We start from the raw sequence: 17,412 nt of genomic DNA on the forward strand, positions 1-17,412 counted from the left end.
CTTGTAAAACATAAAAATAAACAGCCTGATAGTAAGCACTGTTAATAGCACGGTTCTGAAATAACAGTCCACAAAAGCCAGGCTTTCTATTGAGAACATGGGAGATGGTTCCTCTCCACTCTCCTCTAAAAATGCCAAATGTGCACCACGAGAGAAGCCAGGAAAGGAGCCTCTCAAGTTGCTTCTAATCAAAACGGGGCCAGAGACAAAAGACGTTTAGTCTTCTCAATCTTTGCAAGACAGGGCTCCTCATTGTTTGGGACATCTGCTCTTCTCGTAATTGTATTTATCCATTTAAAGTCTTACTTGATTGTCCAATCTCTGTATACTTTACACTCCCCGTTCTTGTATGGAAAGTTAGTGTATGAGTAGACTGATCGACTGTACGCAGGTGCCAAGGGCCGTGAGGAGGAAATGGAGTGGAGGCTCCTCTGTGTTTGGTCTTTTCTTACCATCCTCATGCCCACAAGTAAAGGAGCTCAACCACCTTTCCTGTCTGCATCTAACTGCATGGACCTGAAGGGTAAGTTATACCCAGCACAAAATGTTCATCTAATAAATTGGGAATGAAAAATAAGAGAATCTGCAGAAACAAATAGAAAAAGAGCTTCCCTGCTTCCCTCCTCCAAACAATCTATGCATGGAAGATGCTCCAGAACGGCAATCCCATTTCCGCCCTGAACGCAGATGCCCTCGGATCGGAAGGCATGCCGGTCACACGCTTGTCCCACGAGGCCCACTGAGGAATAATGTCTATTGTCTCAAGGCGTACCACTCTATGAAGCCAGCTGGCACTTTTAGCAGGGTGTTAAGATTCTGGTCACTTATCTCAGGGTCAAAACAATCCCAGCTGATGTTAGGAAGCCGCGCACCCGCACACAGTGAATTCTTACACTTGGCTGAAAGCCAGGCAGCCACAGGGAAGGTGAACTGAAGACTGTGGGCCTACAATTTACACAGAAGCCGACTTGGGAGGAGAGAGTTTTCCCCAGAAGGCAAGAGAACTTGATCCTACCACATACATGGCAGTTTGTGTACGTCACAAGAAGTAAAACACAAATTTAAGAACCCAACATTATAAAACTGTCCTAGTTAACTGATTCTACCATTTTATTCTGACGCAGAACTAGTGCTTGGGCAACAAGGGCATGTTAGCCCCAGCTACTGGGGACTTTATCCTCACCCGAGGGTATTTTTCCATTTTTTGTACAGATAGAGTGGGAGGGAGAGAGAGGAAGGGAGAGAGAGAGAGAGAAACATCGACGTGAAGGGACACATCCAGTGGCTGCCACCCGCACGACCAACCAGGGCCGGGGACAAACTGCAACCGAAGTACGTGCCCTTAGCGGGAACCGAACCCGGGTCTCTCCAGACCGCAGGCCGACGCTCTAACCGCTGAGCCAAACCGGCCAGGGCTTAAGGAATTTCCAGCTACTGGGGACTTTATAACTTTAGTCACTTGTCCAAACCCAGGTATGCCCCTGGTCACCCACACTCACTGTCCTTTCACATATCAGACACATTTACTCTGTTTCATATATTTTATTTTTCTAATTCTAACATTTGGCTTTGATGTGTACAAAAGAATCACAAGTATAAAAATTTCTGTATAGCTATACAATTAAAAAAACATGAAAACAAAACAAATTTTAATATTCATCTCTACATAGCTGAGTGACAGTCTTGAATTATGGCTGTAAAAATGGTAAAACGATTTCATTGTAATTATGTCAAAAGTTTTGATGACTCTTTTTCACTTGTTTCAGAAAACCTATGTCGTGCCATTTATACTGGATGGATTCCTCACTCACATTTCCCAACAGCCCGATTCCCTGGCTCTTCAAGGCTTCAATGACGACACCGTCATTTTTCAGCCCATGATGCTCTGACCAAAAAAAGATCCCGACACCAGCTCTGGAAGCAGTAAGAGCTTAGATTTATAGCCATTATCCTTTCCAATGTTAAAAAAAAGAGTAATGCTAAAAAGATCAATGAATTTTTCTTATTTGTATTAATTTCTTTTCTTGCAAGGATTTAATTTACATACACTGCAGGCGAATTACATTTGATAAGCTTTTACTTTTTTCAAAGTATTTTAAAAAATTCTCTTGAAAATAGTAATTCTTCTACCTGTAGGATTCTAAGTAAAAATGACCAACCGGAATGGGGGAAGTCGGAGTTTATCTTTCTGTTTTCTCACCTAGTAACCTGTTGAACACAGAGAACAGATTTTCAAGGTCTTTGTTCAGCCGCTCTAGGTACAGCTGATTAAAAAAACAAAACCAAAAAACTCACTTTATTTAATCTTAGATAAGAAAAAGATCACCAGAATGTTGTAGACATGAAAACCAGACAAATGCTGGAAAGCCGAATCAGAAGCTGCCTCACAGTTTAGACTTCTTTTTCCTCTGCTTAATAAGGAATAAATTATCACTGTCGTCCTCCTCCAAGCAGCTCTCCTTTTTCTTGTGCCTGCCCCGCCTGCCCTCTTTGGGCAGCTTGTCTTCTCTTGGCTTGTGCTGATGTGAGCGGTGGAAGGACTTGGGAGCCTTCTGGGTTCTGAAAGCGCCGGGGGAAGAGTGGGTTTTTGGGCCCCTGGGAAAGTCTTCATCCATGTCATGACACCTGTCAGCCTTCCTGGGCTTTTCCTGCTCTCTGTCGTTCCTGCTCATTGTTTCTTTTTGGGTTTCATTCTTTTCTTGAGGCCACCTGGTGCTTCTCCTCGAGGCCTGGCTTTTCCTCATGTCATGGTGGGACCTCTGATTTGCTGCTTTCACATGTGGCCTCTTGAACTGCCTTGGAAAATCCCCATTTTTCTGGAGTTCTGAAAAATATGAAAGCATTTTTGCATATTCTGCAGCAAGATGGTTCATGCAGAGCTTTCATGGGTCTGTAAATAACTTAGCAGAGAGGAAAGCCAGACATTTCAATGCATTAATGATCTGACATTCTCTAGCCCTTACTAAGGTAAAAGTCTCACTAAAAATTGTATGGCTGTAGTTCTGTATTTCTGATTGTTAACAATAAAAAACATCCCAAAGTCCAATGGTATTTATTCTGTTCAATACAATTTAACTAGGTTAAGCAATGCAGATGAGGGCGAGTGAAAGCAGTAATCATCTTACTTCGTGAAGAAAAGTCATATCTGACCAATTCAAGGGACAGCCCTTGATGATAAGGTGAAGCAAGATGCATAACATGTCCTACTGAAGTCTCGTATGACATTTCAATTACCCTCTGAAGATAAATTCTGGCCACAGTACTTAGAGGTGGATGCCAAACTGGACAGGCTATTCCTCCAGAGCAGAGCTCACTGGCTTGGAGAGTGTGTACATGTGCACACACGTGTATCTTAGAGGTTTTAGTGCAGATCTGATGTTGTATTTTGTTAGCACTTGGCTCTTACTACAGTGTCTGATGGTAGTGATTCTGACAGGGAGGTGGAAGATGAGGTTATAGTGAGGGATGAAAATTAACTTGTCAATAGAACCTTCAAAGACTAAAGTGCCCCCCCAAATGAAATGAAGTACAAAGTAGTTAGGGGGAAAATAATGAATTGTGGAATATAGAGAAAAAAATAAGTAATAGAACTTATTATAGACTTCGGCATAAAATGAAAATTCCAATGAGTCACAGTGAACCTCAAAGTGAATCTGTGCTGTAGAGCTGTAAACATAACCAGTTAAAAAGAAAAACAGCCCTCACCAGTTTGGCTCCGCAGTTAGAGTGTTGGCCCTTGGACCAAAGACTCATGGGTTCGATTCTGGTCAAGGGTACTTTTGCAGTTCGGTCCCTGGCCCTGGTGGGGGTCATGCGGGAGGCAACCAATCGATGTGTCTTTATCACATTGATGTTTCTTTCTCTCTCTTTCTCCCTCCCACTTTATCTGAAGATAAACGAAAAAATATCCTTGAATAAAGATAAAAAAAAAGAATTTGCCCGGACCGGTGTGACTCAGTAGACTGAGCGTGGACTGAGAGGTCCCGGTTCAATTCCTTATTGGGGCACATGCCTGGGTTGCAGGCTCGATCCCCAGTAGGGTGCATGCAGGAGGCAGCCAATTGATGTATCTCTCACATAGATCTCTCTCCCCCTTCCTCTTTCTAAAAAAATCAATAAAAACATATTTAAAAAAAGAAAAACAAATGGTTTTTCTCTGAGTATAAGATTTATAAACACTAATTACAGAACATTTGGGAAACACAGAAAAGTATAAAGAAAATAAAACAGGAGCACCCATAATCCTTTAATCTAGAGATGACACTTTTGTGCATTTCTTTTTTTTTTTTTTTTTTTTTTTAATCCTCACCCGAGGACATTTTTCCATTCTTTGTACAGATAGAGTGGGAGGGAGAGAGAGGAAGAGAGAGAGAGAGAAACATCGATGTGAAAGGGACACATTGAGTGGCTGCCACCCGCACGACCAACCAGGGCCGGGGACAAACTGCAACCGAGGTACGTGCCCTTAGCGGGAACCGAACCCGGGTCTCTCCAGACCGCAGGCGGACGCTCCAACCGCTGAGCCAAACCGGCCAGGGCTGTGCATTTCTTTTTAATCTTTTAAAAAGAGTCTGGCAAAGAATAACAAAAAAGGCCCAAAGAGTCAACAATGTATAGGTCAACTTGAAAATCAAAGAACTGTTTTGTTCTAAAAGCAAGAAAAATAACTTGGTAACCATCTTGATGTATATCACAAAAAAGATCAGAGGTAGAGAAAACAGGCTTACATTACAGGATAATTGGGTGAGAAAGAACTTTATGTTACATGAACAGAAAACGAAGAAGCCACGGAGGGTGGCTGTGGACCTGGAGCTCTGCTTGGAGTCATGGCCAATAAGAAATGACTTCTTTGGGGCCGCTCCAGGAATTTACCCCATAGGGAAAGCCTTTCTTTCCATGAAAAATACTACAGCTATACAAAAAAAGACAACCGAGCCACACTGACAAAGGATTTCTGAAGCGAGTATTTGACGTCTGGAGATCAAGAACGTTCCAGTTTCTGTGGTATTTATTAAAGAGGGAAAAGATAATCACTAGTCAAATAGAAAAATCTCAAAGAAGTCTTTAAAAACTCTGCATACATATATGGATAGAAGTATTTTCTTTTTCTTTTTCTTTTTTTTTTTTATCCTCACCCGAGGACATTTTTCCATTTTTTGTTCAGGTAGAGTGGGAGGGAGAGAGAGGAACAGAGGAACAGAGAGAGAGAGAGAGAAACATCGATGTGAAAGGAACACATCGAGTGGCTGCCACCCGCACAACCGACCAGGGCCGGGGACAAACTGCACACACCAAAACAAAACAAAACAAAACAAAAATGATTTGAAAGAGAGAGGGAGGGAGAGAAACATCAATGTGAGAGAGAAACATCGATTGGTTGCCTCCTGTATGCACCCCGACCAGGGATGGAACCTGCAACCTGGGTATAGTGTCCTGACTGGGAATCGAACCCACAACCTTTTGATGTACAGGACAACCGAGCCACACTGATAGAGGATTTCTGAAGTGGTACTTGGTTTCTCGAGATCAAGAACGTTCCAGTTTCCGTGGTATTTATTAAAAACATTTTCTGTGTTAACCAACGACCCCCAAAGTAGGTAAAGATAGTACAAAACAAGATATTTAGGAACTACTGCAAAGTTGATCTAGCAAGAAGTCTAGTAACATACCTTTTACTTTTCGTTTTATTCTGTGTTCTCTCTCCCGAATTTCATATTTGTCATCATAGTAGTAGATGAACGGAGATGTTGCAAAGGTCTGGTTAAACATCCGCCTTTCTGTACATTCCTGCAAATTGCATTCGAGATTAGGATGGCACACTGTTCAGACAACCTTTTTGCAAGATTATGGATGACTGTAATTAGAGTGAGCCCACCTCACTGATACTCATTCTTTTTTTTTTTTAATCCTCACCCGAGGACATTTTTTCATTTTTTATTCAGACAGAGCGGGAAGGAGAGAGAGGGAGAGAGAGAAACATCGATGTGAAAGGGACACATCGAGTGGCTGCCACCCACACGACCCAACCAGGGTCGGGGACAAACTGCAGCCAAGGTACATTCCCTTAGCGGGAACCGAACCCGGGTCTCTGTGGACCGCAGGCTGATGCTCTAACCGCTGAGCCAAACTGGCCAGGGCTGATACTCATTCTTGACTGCAGGCTATAGTCTTGCTGGGACACTGGGAGGATCACCCAGCCTGACACCCAATCGTTTACACAATTATTTTTTCAGACTTGAATTTTCTTCCCTTCTTCTTTACCTATGAAACCCTTATCGTTTTTTCAATCTTCTGCCAAAACCTTCCCCCAGGCTGAGTTAACAGCAATGACTGGGGTTGGGTGGGTCCCTCCTGCACATGCCTCATAATGTTCGAGGGTTTATTTTATTTGGCCTTATGTGATATTAGATCTGTGTTTGTCTGTCTCTTCAACAGCCTTCCCTAAGCGCGTTTCCCTTTCACATTTACACCCCAAATGTGGGTGTGACTTCTTAGCCCTGTGCTCTCCCCATCACACAAGTGGTCTGTGAGCTTCTTCTAACCTGACACTCACTGCGCGTGGCAGGGACAGCTGCTTCTGTGGTGGGGAGCAGGGCATGGTGGGTCGTGTCTGGTTTGAAAATGCTCCTAGGAGATTTTGAAATACCCCAAAGGAACCCTCTCTTCTCTTAGCTCCCCCCACTCAAGATAAGATCACTCCTGTCATTCATTACCTAGGACAGCTCCCTACTCTCACGACTCTGACCTTCCCCAATTCCACATCCTTGGCCTGAACATGCCCCTAGTAGCTTTTGTTTATCATAACCCGTGACACATATCTGTTCAGCAAGTTTGAAACCAAATATCTTTTCTTTGAAAGAGGTTTCCTTTTGGAATTTTCCCATTTCTGTCTTTTGTCATCTTGCCTAAAATTTATTTATGAATATTCAATACTTCTTAGCTGGGTATTGAAGAAAAATTAGAATACCTCTTAGGAAGAGACTATGTGAAATATCCATAAAGTTTAGCTGATTTATCATAATTTTGGCATTACATACTTGATTTGTAATTCTAAGCATCGAACCAAGCTGGTACATACGGCCACTTAGGAACATAATTTGCAGGAATAAAAAAATCATGAGTCAACCTAAATATATACTTAAGTATAGAAAATAAAGTAATGGAAATCTGTAGCCACCATTCAGCTTTATTAAATCAAACATCTCACCTTAATTTACTTGTTTCCCCACTAAGAATGAAAGCATTACCTATATAATTGAAATTGTTTTTGTAACTCTTTCCCATTTATATCTTTCCCTTTCCAGAAGTTGCCAATGTCTTAAAATTGGTGTCTATCATTATCATGGCTTTTATACTCGTACTACTAGCAAATATTCCAATAAACAATAATGTAAGTTTGAAGTGTTCAGACTTCATAAAAATGATATTCTGTACATATTTTGCAATGGCTTTAAGTTATAATAGCTTCACAGAATAAACTGAGAAGTGCTCTCTTGGATTATGTTACTGAAAAAATTTTCGTAAAACTTGACTATGAAACTCTCTGGGTCTGGTATATTTCAGGGGGGAAAATTCTGATTACTAACTCAAATTCTTTTATTGTTGTTAATCCTCACTCGAGGATATTTTTTCCATGGATTTTTAGAAAGTGGAAGGCAGGAAGGGAGAGAGGTGGGGGGGAGAGAGAGAGGGAAAGAGAGAGAGAGAGAGAGAGAAAATCATCTATGTGAGAGACACAGATTGGTTGCCTCCTGCATACATCGTGGCTGAGTTTTGAACCTGCAATTGAAGTACGTGCCACTGACCAGGAATCAAACCCGAGACCCTTTGGTGCATGGGCTGACCCTCTAACCACTGAGCACATTGGCCAGGGCACTAATCCAATTTCTTTTCTTTAAAAAAAATTTTTTTCTCCTTTACTGATTTTAGAGAGAGAGACAGTGAGAAGGAGAGAGAGAAACATCGATGAGAGAGAACACTGACTAGCCACCTCCTGCATGCCCCACACTGGGGATTGGGCCCACAACATGGGCATGTGCCCTGACCGGGAATCAAACCAGCGACCTCTTGGTACATGGGTTGATCCTCAACCAGTGAGCCACACTGGCTGGACCTAATCCAATTTCTTTAGTAGTACTGGTTCATGCAGGTTTGTTCTTCAGTCATTTTGATTAATTTACATTTTTCTAGATAATTTAATCTGCATTATCAGATTTCACTTCAAACTTTACAAGTTTATACAGTATTCTCTTATAATTAAAACTTATACTAGCCCATCGGGGGTGGCTCAGTGGTTGAGCATTGACCCATGCACCAAGAGGTCGCCGGTTTACATGCCCGGGGTTGTGGGCCCAATCCCCAGTGGAGGGCATGCAGGAGGCGGCCAATTGTTCTCTGTCATCAATGTTTCTCCCTTTCTCTCCCTCCCTATCTGAAGATAAATGCAAAAATGTCCTCGGATGAGGATTTAAAAAAAAAAATGATACTGTACTTCAAGCTATTTATACTTTTTTTTTAGTACGTGCCCATAGTGGGAACCAAACCTTAGACTCTCTGGTCTGCAGGCCAACGCTCAAATTGCTGAACCAAACCAGCCAGGGCAAGCTATACTTTTAACTCACTGCTTATTGTACCTTTTCTTTTTCTTTGAGTAGCTTTTCCAGAAGTCTCTTTTCTTTTGAAAAGAAAATGTTTTCAAAGAACCAGTTACTGTTGATGCTACTAATTTTGTTTTCTATTTCAATAATTTTGGTTCTTATCTTTATTATTTCCTTCTTTCAGCTATCTTTAGATTTGTTCTCTTGTTGAATTTCTGAAACTGCTTGGGTTCTAAAAGTTACAAGGCAAACCAATATGGTAACATAAAGAATTTTTACAAATCGCTATCCTTGATGGTTCCAACTTCCTAGAAGAAAGGATACCCATGAAAGACTTGGGTCTAAGATTCTTGTATGGACTGAATATTTGGGCCCCCAAATTTTGCAATTTGCCTCATATGGAGCTGTTTGAGATTCTTCTGCCTCTGAACTAGACAGTGAGTGAAACTGGGAAAGGGTGATGCCATGTTCACCTTACAATATCTTTCACATGAAGAAGCTATTCAATAACATCTACAGAACTAAATCTCCGAAACTCAAGGGAGGGTGTCCTCAGACCTCTTTAACCATCTGTACAGTCTCCTGTTTGGATCCTGTATGGTCTAGACTGATGTGACTATAGAGCTACATAGTAATATAAATGCTTTTCAAAGCTAAATGTAAATTATATTTTGATTATCCACATTGCTGCTCCCCCATTAGCAAAGACAACTGATAGTTGCCTATATAATTTATCTACTATTCTGGATGAGCCACACCACTGATCTTCATTAGTGTGGATAATCTAAAGTTCTTCATCTATGGCAGCGATGAGGCTGCCAAATTTGCTTTATTGTAAATTAAAAATGATCTAACTATAGATTTCAGGGATAAATTCCAAATGCTTTGAATATATTTCCTATCTATATTAACAGGGGTGACTAATAAGCAGCATGTGTCCAACTATAATTGTTTTTCTTTAATTGAACAAACATGAATGTTGAAGTTATAGCCCTCTGCTTTAAAGAAGTAAATAAGCATAAATTGTACATCTATGTGATTTGCATGGCAGTGAACTGCTTATGTGAATATGCCCCTTAAACAGTGTTGGCAACATCTGAATTTTGGCAACAAGGAGGAATGCACAGAGCAGTAAAAGATCTAGAGATAATAATTTAGTAAAAAAAAAAAAGAATGATCTAACTAGGTTTTCAGTGAGAGTTCTACAGAAGTAAAGTACATTGCAAGGTCTTTTTCCATCTTTACCACCAAACTACAAGTTTGATCACACTGGAAATAGCAACCAAACATCAGTGCTGAAAGATCTTCCTGTACAACTTCTTTGCTTTGTAGATAAAGAGGTTGGAGACCAGTGAGAAAAAGTGGGTTGTTCAAGTCACGTGGTTAAGTTGGTAGCAGAGCAAAAATGAAAAAACAAGGGTCAAAACCTCATCCTAGCTTTCATTTACTACCCTTTCACTCCATAGTCTTCCTGCTCCAAGCAGGAAGTCCATCTATGAATGGACTTCACCCAGCACCTTTTCCTCCTGCCAACCTTTGTGTCTTTCCCTACAGCACAGAGTTCCGGCCCTGAGGTCTGCAGGAGTGAAATGCCATGGTCAGAATTCAATATGGGACCTGCAATATTGTTCCCCCATCCTACTGTTCACACCCCTACCTGTTCTGAAGACTCCCTACCCTCTGTAAGCGTTCCACCTCCTATCATCAAATCTGACTTGGTATTAGTTTATTTTGGTTTCTAGGCTGTTGGAAGCCAACCTGGAGCCTGGGAATGGAGTTCTCTGTACTGATTTTCTGTTTCTGCTGCCTCAGGATGCCCAGAGTGCATGGGCTCTGAGTCTAGTTTTAGTGCAGCCTGTCTCTGGGATGAGTTGCTGCTGTTTAACACTTAATGAGGCAATGGCTAGGAGATTCAGTCCCACCTCACAGCACCAAGTCCCTTCTGTTTTAACACCTCAGCATCTCGAACACATACAGTCTGGCCTCTGCAGTCAGGACTATGGAATATGCAGGCTGGATGGGGATTCTGGGCATTTGTGGGGGAGGAGGCTTGTTGATGACGCAGCACCTCTGTCTTTCCACTAGTGAGTGTCAGCCTATATTTATCAGTGATGAAGACTGAATTGAACACGGTGCTAGGAAGAGCTAGAGGTACTGGAGAACTATGCAGAAATCTAAAATCATGATTTGGCTGTTTCCGAGTAACAGTGATCATGAGAACAGCTACCCTTCTGTTGACTATTATTATTTCTCAGATTGATTTTATGAGCTTTATTTGTTTTAGGCTACCTGTCCACATATATTTAAAACAGAGAAATGTGCTCTGACGGATCTGTTACTTGGGCAGGGATGGGAGAAGTAAATCAATTGAAACTATATTAAATCTCACTTCAGGGTGTTAGTTTCTTTAAAAAGTTAAGGGTTCAGAATTATTCTCTTTGAGTTTATCTTTCATCATCCACTTCCTGAACAACAGAATGCTTTATGCCCAAATTCCCCTCACACTTACATGTCCATAATGGCCTTCTTGACCACAGTTGTAGCAATACACTAACGCTGATTGTCCAGAAGGGGTCTTCGGCTTTTTGGGTGGTCCAGGTTTAGTCTGCAAATAAATATTTGTAAGGGTTTATTAAATTTTAGAAGAAAATTAAAACCTTATTCTTTCCAAAACAGCTCTTTTTATAAGAGTCCTTAGAAATGCTGCCTCCTAGAGTTTGGTGTGCAGACCCCATGATGACTGTGTTTTAAAGTGTATAACATGATGACAATTCTTTTATTCTTAACGTTGGTGTGTGCTTTCCTCTCCTTCCTCACTCCTCATTCTATTTAGCGCTGTACCCAACACTGTGTTAGGTATTAGGTGTTTTAGACAGAAAAAAATAACAGGCCAGTAGGACATGACAGGCATATACATAGATAATGAGGGGACAGGGTAAGCACAGAAGCATGTCCAGGTGTTAATGGAGTGGTAAGGGAGACCCACCACTGGATGGGGTGAGGCAGCCAGGGAAGCTTTCCTGAAAGTGTAAAATTTAAATTACTCTCAAAGAATTAGGTATAAGTCAAATGGAGACTCTTTGGTAGAGGAGACATCATGAACAATTACATAAAACTAAGAAAATGCATACCTGCCAACAAAGTGTAAGATGCATGACCAGATGGAAGGAAAATGAGGCTGGAGAAAGCATGGCAAAAAAAATGGAGGGCTTTGTAAATCGTGTTAAAGATGTTGGGCTTTACCTAGTGTTATGTGTAAGGTTTTAAGTACAGCAGCAGAATAGTTAGAATTGTATTCTGGAAAAACCATTTTGGCTTGTAGCTATAAGGAGGGTGAATATGAGCAAGAGGAGGTTAGCTGCAGGAGAAAGACCACTGAGGTGGCTGTTTGCCAGTTCCAGGTGAGGAGATGAGGGTTCAAACTACAAGAGTAATAAGGAAAAGGGAATAGATCTGGGAACTACATTAGGAATGAAAACTGGTATTACTTGAACATTGAAAAGATAAGAGGGAATGAAACCAAGAAGAAATCGAGATGCTTTCCAGGTTTCTATCTTGAGTGAATTAGTGAGTAGTGGTGCCAACAACTGATTCAGAGAAGGTAGGAAAAGAAGGAGGAGCCAATGTAGGGGAAAAGATGGTGAAGTCTGCTTTGGATGTTGAGACTCTAGGTGGAAATGTCCATCAGGCAGTTGTCTCTGTAAGATGAAAGTTTAGGGAATGTGTCTGAACTAAAGATGAGATCTGAGAGTACTCTGCACAACAGCAGAGGCTGAAATGACCAGGGTGAACAGGATCGCCACAGCCAGTATGAGCAGCAGTGAGCTAAGGCTGGAACCCTGGGACATTTAAGGGGGAGAGAAGGAAAGGTTACGGGATGCACAGCCACCGGAGGATATAGTCACAGACTTTACAGAGTAGGTTCAAGAAGGATGAACTGATCTACAAAGTCAATTATAGCAAAGGCCTAGTGGAATTAGAACTGAGAAAACATCCGTTAGATTTAACAACTGTTTATGGGTAACCTTATTATGAGAATTCTGGAATCAGTGGGAAAGTAGAAAGTTGAAGACAACAGGTTGAATAGTGAAGAGATATATACAAAGGTGGGAAAACTGTAAAGAAGAGCAAGAAAATGATTACCCACAAAGCCAGGAAGGAAGGTGGTTACTTCTGGGGGGCGGGTGGTAGTTGCAATATTCCATTTCTTGAACATAGTGGTGTTATATAAGTTGAGTGTGTGTTATGTAACTAATTTATTAAATTGCACACATTTTATGCACCTTTAAGCATATATATTACATTTCACAATAAATTTTAAAAAATGGAAAAAAAGTTGAGGAAAAGAAGGCAGTAGGTACATATGATTTTTCGAAGCATGACTAAGAAGGGGCAGAATAAGCCCTGGCTGGTTTGGTTCAGCTGTTAGAACGTCAGCCTGTGGTCCAGAGAGACCCGGGTTTGGTTCCCGCTAAGGGCGCATACCTCGGTTGCAGTTTGTCCCCGACCCTGGTTGGTCGTGTGGGTGGCAGCCACTTAATGTGTCCCTTTCACATCGATGTTTCTCTCTCTCTCTGTTCCTCTCTCTCCCTCCCACTCTACCTGAACAGAAAATGGAAAAATGTCCTCGGGTGAGGATTAAAAAAAAAAAGAAGGGCAGAATAAGACAAGGAAGTACCTAGAAGGTGTCGGTAAATTTTGTTATTAGAATGGAAGAGACGTGAACCCATGGGAAAGTTAGCAGAGATGGAGAAAACTGAGGAGAGAAAGGAGAACGTGAATTGAGCAAAACCCCTGAGGCAGCATGGGCTTTAAACAGGAGAAAAAACATATCTCCCTCCTCCTCTTTCCATTTTTTTCTTGGGAAATTGGAAGGATGAGATTAAACCTGAGCCCTGGCCGGTTTGCTCAGTGGTTAGAGTGTTGGCCAGCGGACTGGGGAGTCCTGGGTTCAGTTCCCGCTAAGGGCACGTACCTCGGTTGCAGTTGGGGTCGTGTGGGTGGCAACCACTCGATGTGTCTCTCTCACATGATGTTTCTCTCTCTCTCTCTTCCCTCCTTTCTCCCTCCTGCTCTATCTGAAGATACACGCAAAATGTCCTTAACAAAACAAAAAAACTCGGATAAGTTTATTTCTCATGTTCTTTATTGGGATCTATAACAAAGAGTGCTCATCTGCCAACTAATTTTGCTGCTGTTCACTGTGGCAAACAGGTGGTTTGTGGAAGCTTCACAGGAAAATACAAGTTATAAAAATCGTCTTCATACAACTTTATTTTTAGTCCCTATTTCCTCAAATGGAATACTGGAAGATAATAACCTGAAAGATCTTTTCTACTGAAAATGACTACAAATGCTATACAAAATAGAATTTAAAACCTGAGCTATTATCAATCAGGATATAATTTTAAACATAACCAACAAATGCCTTACATTCTCCGATAAAAAAAATGTGGTTCACAAGTTAAGTCTACCTAAAAGTCCTCAAATACAGTTTTAGCAACTATTCACATAAAGCATGCACCACCCATTGTAGTGGTTTATCAATTAGTTCAGGTAGTAGAGCACCAGGAAGACAGGACATTATTAAGCAGAAATAATTTTTTCATCTGCAAAGATAAGTATGTTATTTGACTGTGACCAAAACTGCAACGATGAGCATATATTGTTTTAGAGAAAGAAATAAACTGAGAGAGATGGTGTCATGAATGTGAAGGTAGAACAGATGATGTTTCAAGGAAGAAGTTGCCAAAAGCTACTGAAGAGTCAAATAAGATGAAGACATATGAAATCTGTTGGACTTAGCAATCAGGAAGTTGTTTGCAAATGAAAACTGTTGTGAACAGGTTCATTTGAGGGGTAGGGTCACAAGTCAGATTGTAATGAGTTCATTACAAGTTGAAAGATGCTGAAGAACAGAATACAGAGGACTTTCTCAAAAAACTAGACTATGCATGGGAGAACGGAAGGGGACAAGTAGAGCAGAATGTAAGCCTAAGGATGCCTCCACCACTGCAGGGCGCAGGGCACGAGCATATGCATGCATTCTTTCATTAGCTGATTTAAAAATACAGAGTGCCTAATACATGCCAGTTAGTGTTCTAAGGTTAGGTAATTGAGAAGTGAGCAAAACAAAATCACTGCTCATATCTCCATGGTGGAAGACAGATAAATAAAACCACCACCACCAACACACACACACACACACACACACACACACACACACACACACTCTTCTCAGATAGTAATAAATGGTATGCAGGCAGTTTAAATAGAGTTATGTGAATAAGCAACATTGGTGGTGACTTAAAATGGCTTTTGGGGAAACTCTCTGGGATGGCCATTCCTTATAACAAGGAAAAACAAGTATTCAATGACTGGGGAAACAGCACTCTAGGCATAAAACATTGGGAACAGGTAGTGAAAAGCCCTAAAGTGGGCATAAGCTTGCTATATTTCAGTATCTGAAAAATATCTGTAAACTTGAAGTGTAGTAGGTGAAGGAAAGCAGGAGAAGAGGTGGAGTGGAACCAGATCACTCAGAGCTATATAAACCAGAGTGAAGAGCACTGGATTTATTTTAAGTGGTACGAGAAGGTAGTTTGAAGGTAATGGTATGTGCTCAACAGCTAGCTGGCAACTGTTAGCAGACTAAAAGTGATGATAGAACAATCCACACTTCCAAATAATAAATGTTCTGTGAAAAACTGATCTATGTTTATAGATTTTTCTATTTATGTTTGTTTGTGTAAATATATAGCAATCTATCTTTGAGGCAAGATTTCTAGTTTTATTGATGAGAAGGAAAATATGCTATGTTTATCTCACTGGAATAAGAGATTCCATTGGCTCAAATCCTATGCAAAAGAACAAGATGAATCAGGAAGTGGTAACCAAGTGGGCTGGTGATATCAAATTAGCAGGTACATTCAGACATAAAACTTGACTTGATTGCCATGGATACAAATAGGGACTTCCTCATGGGAGGGGTCACCCATACCCCTATAGCAATTCTGGCTTCTCCAGAATTGGAAACACAGGAAAAATCACACTACTACACAATTCTCCCGTGGTTCATTTCCATCACCTCTACTCAGAGTAAAGGCTACCTTTATTTAATACTGCCACGCGTTCCCAATTCAACTTTCCCTATTTTACCTTCTAGTATACTAAACTAGTTATTTATTATGTTTATTACCTACTTTCCCACTGGCAGAATGTAAGGTGCATGAGTGCAGGGATCTTTGTTTGGTCCACTGTGAACCCCTATGCCAAGAGTCTAGAATGTGTTGGTAGATCATGGCCAGCAGGCCAAATCTGGCTCACTACCTGTTTTGGTATGGCTCATTAAGGGAAAAATAATTTTCATATTTTTAAATGGTTAAAAAAAGATTTTGAAACATGTACAAATTATGTGAAATTCAAAATTCAGTGTCTGTAAATAAAGTTTTATTGGGACACAAAACAGGCACCTCTGTTTACAGACTATCTGGGGTTGCTTTTCATGCCACAGGGGCAGTTATGACAGAGTCCACATAGCCTGCCAAGCTAAAATATTTACTATTTGGCTCTTTACAGAAAAAACTGCTGACGCCTGACCCAGAACACAGTAAGTGCTCAATAAACAACTGGTGAATAAGTAGATGTTAAAGACTCCAAAATTTCTCTGACTTTATTTTATTGTCTAAGTCTGAGAAAATCACAAGTAGTCCCAATGACTATAACACTCTTTCCCCAGATAAACATGGAGAAGAGAACTCCTCCATTTCTTGGCTTACATGTTATTTTTTTAGTAAGGCCTTCCTGACCACCCTACGTGCAGCAGCTAGCTCTCTCCCAATGGTGCTCTCCTGCCTTTTTTTCTTAAACTCCATGGCACTTATCACATCTGATACACTATGTTTTACTTGTTCGTTTGGTCTAGGTCCCATCACAGGGCTTTGTCTGTTTTTAGTTCATGGCTGTATCCCAGATCCTGGAGCAGGGCCAGGCATATAATAGTTCAGTAAATATTAATAAATAAATAATAAGATAATGCATATGTAAAGTACATGGCTCATGGTCGGCATCCAACATATTTTAGTTACTAAAGGACAACCTATAAAATTATGCTTTCATATATTAAAATGCTTGAATAAATTAACAAACCTTCCTAAGTGTCTTCTCTACTTCACACTCAGAGTGTGGTATGTACTCTGGCAGAATTAGGAAGGAGTTACTAATACAGAGAATTGGAATTCAGTCTTACAGTACTAGGAATAAAGAGATCTTTTTATATATATTTTTATCCTCACCCCAGGACATTTTTCCACTTTTTGTTCAGATAGAGTGGAAGGGAGAGAGAAAGAGAAACAGCGACATGAAAGGGACACATCAAGTGGTTGCCACCCGCACGACCCAACCAGGGCCAGGGACAAACTGCAACCAAGGTACGTGCCCTTAGCGGACACTGAACCCGGGTCTCTCTGGACCGCAGGCCAACGCTCTAACTGCTAAGCCAAACTGGCCAGGGCAAGAGATCTTTTTTTAATCAAGATTTTGAAAGTATGTTTCATGTTGACACTTATTTTATTTTAAAATCTCATTCAAAAGCCTCAAATTTAGCCCCACTGTTCATTTATGCTTGTGGATGAAATGCAAACATTTGGATGTTCATTCATTTGAATAATGTCACTAGTTAAAAATGTCCATTATTACTAATAAAAATAGCAGCTGTATTTATATTGTGCTATGAAATTCTAAACTGTTCCACAATAATTAATTAGTAAATGATATGACAAATGCTATCTATATACTTTCATTTTAATAAACTATC

The 17,412-nt window shown here is 40.7% G+C and overlaps 1 protein-coding gene across 2 annotated transcripts in view; it reads right to left on the bottom strand.

The window, feature by feature from the left end:
* Positions 1-1,674: 1,674 nt before the first annotated feature.
* ZCCHC7 (zinc finger CCHC-type containing 7) overlaps positions 1,675-17,412 on the bottom strand; it is a 219,474-nt gene continuing 203,736 nt past the window's right edge. For both annotated transcript variants that reach the window (XM_036260298.1, XM_036260299.1), the window contains exons 7-9: positions 11,107-11,202; positions 5,670-5,787; positions 1,675-2,824 (exon numbers count right to left, since the gene is read on the bottom strand). In XM_036260298.1, the coding sequence (XP_036116191.1) occupies positions 2,385-2,824; positions 5,670-5,787; positions 11,107-11,202 (654 nt within the window). In that variant the 3' untranslated portion in view covers positions 1,675-2,384. The remainder of the gene's footprint in view (positions 2,825-5,669; positions 5,788-11,106; positions 11,203-17,412) is intronic.

Source organism: Molossus molossus, unplaced genomic scaffold (genome assembly GCF_014108415.1).
Source record: "Molossus molossus isolate mMolMol1 unplaced genomic scaffold, mMolMol1.p scaffold_m16_p_14, whole genome shotgun sequence".
Taxonomy (NCBI): domain Eukaryota; kingdom Metazoa; phylum Chordata; class Mammalia; order Chiroptera; family Molossidae; genus Molossus; species Molossus molossus.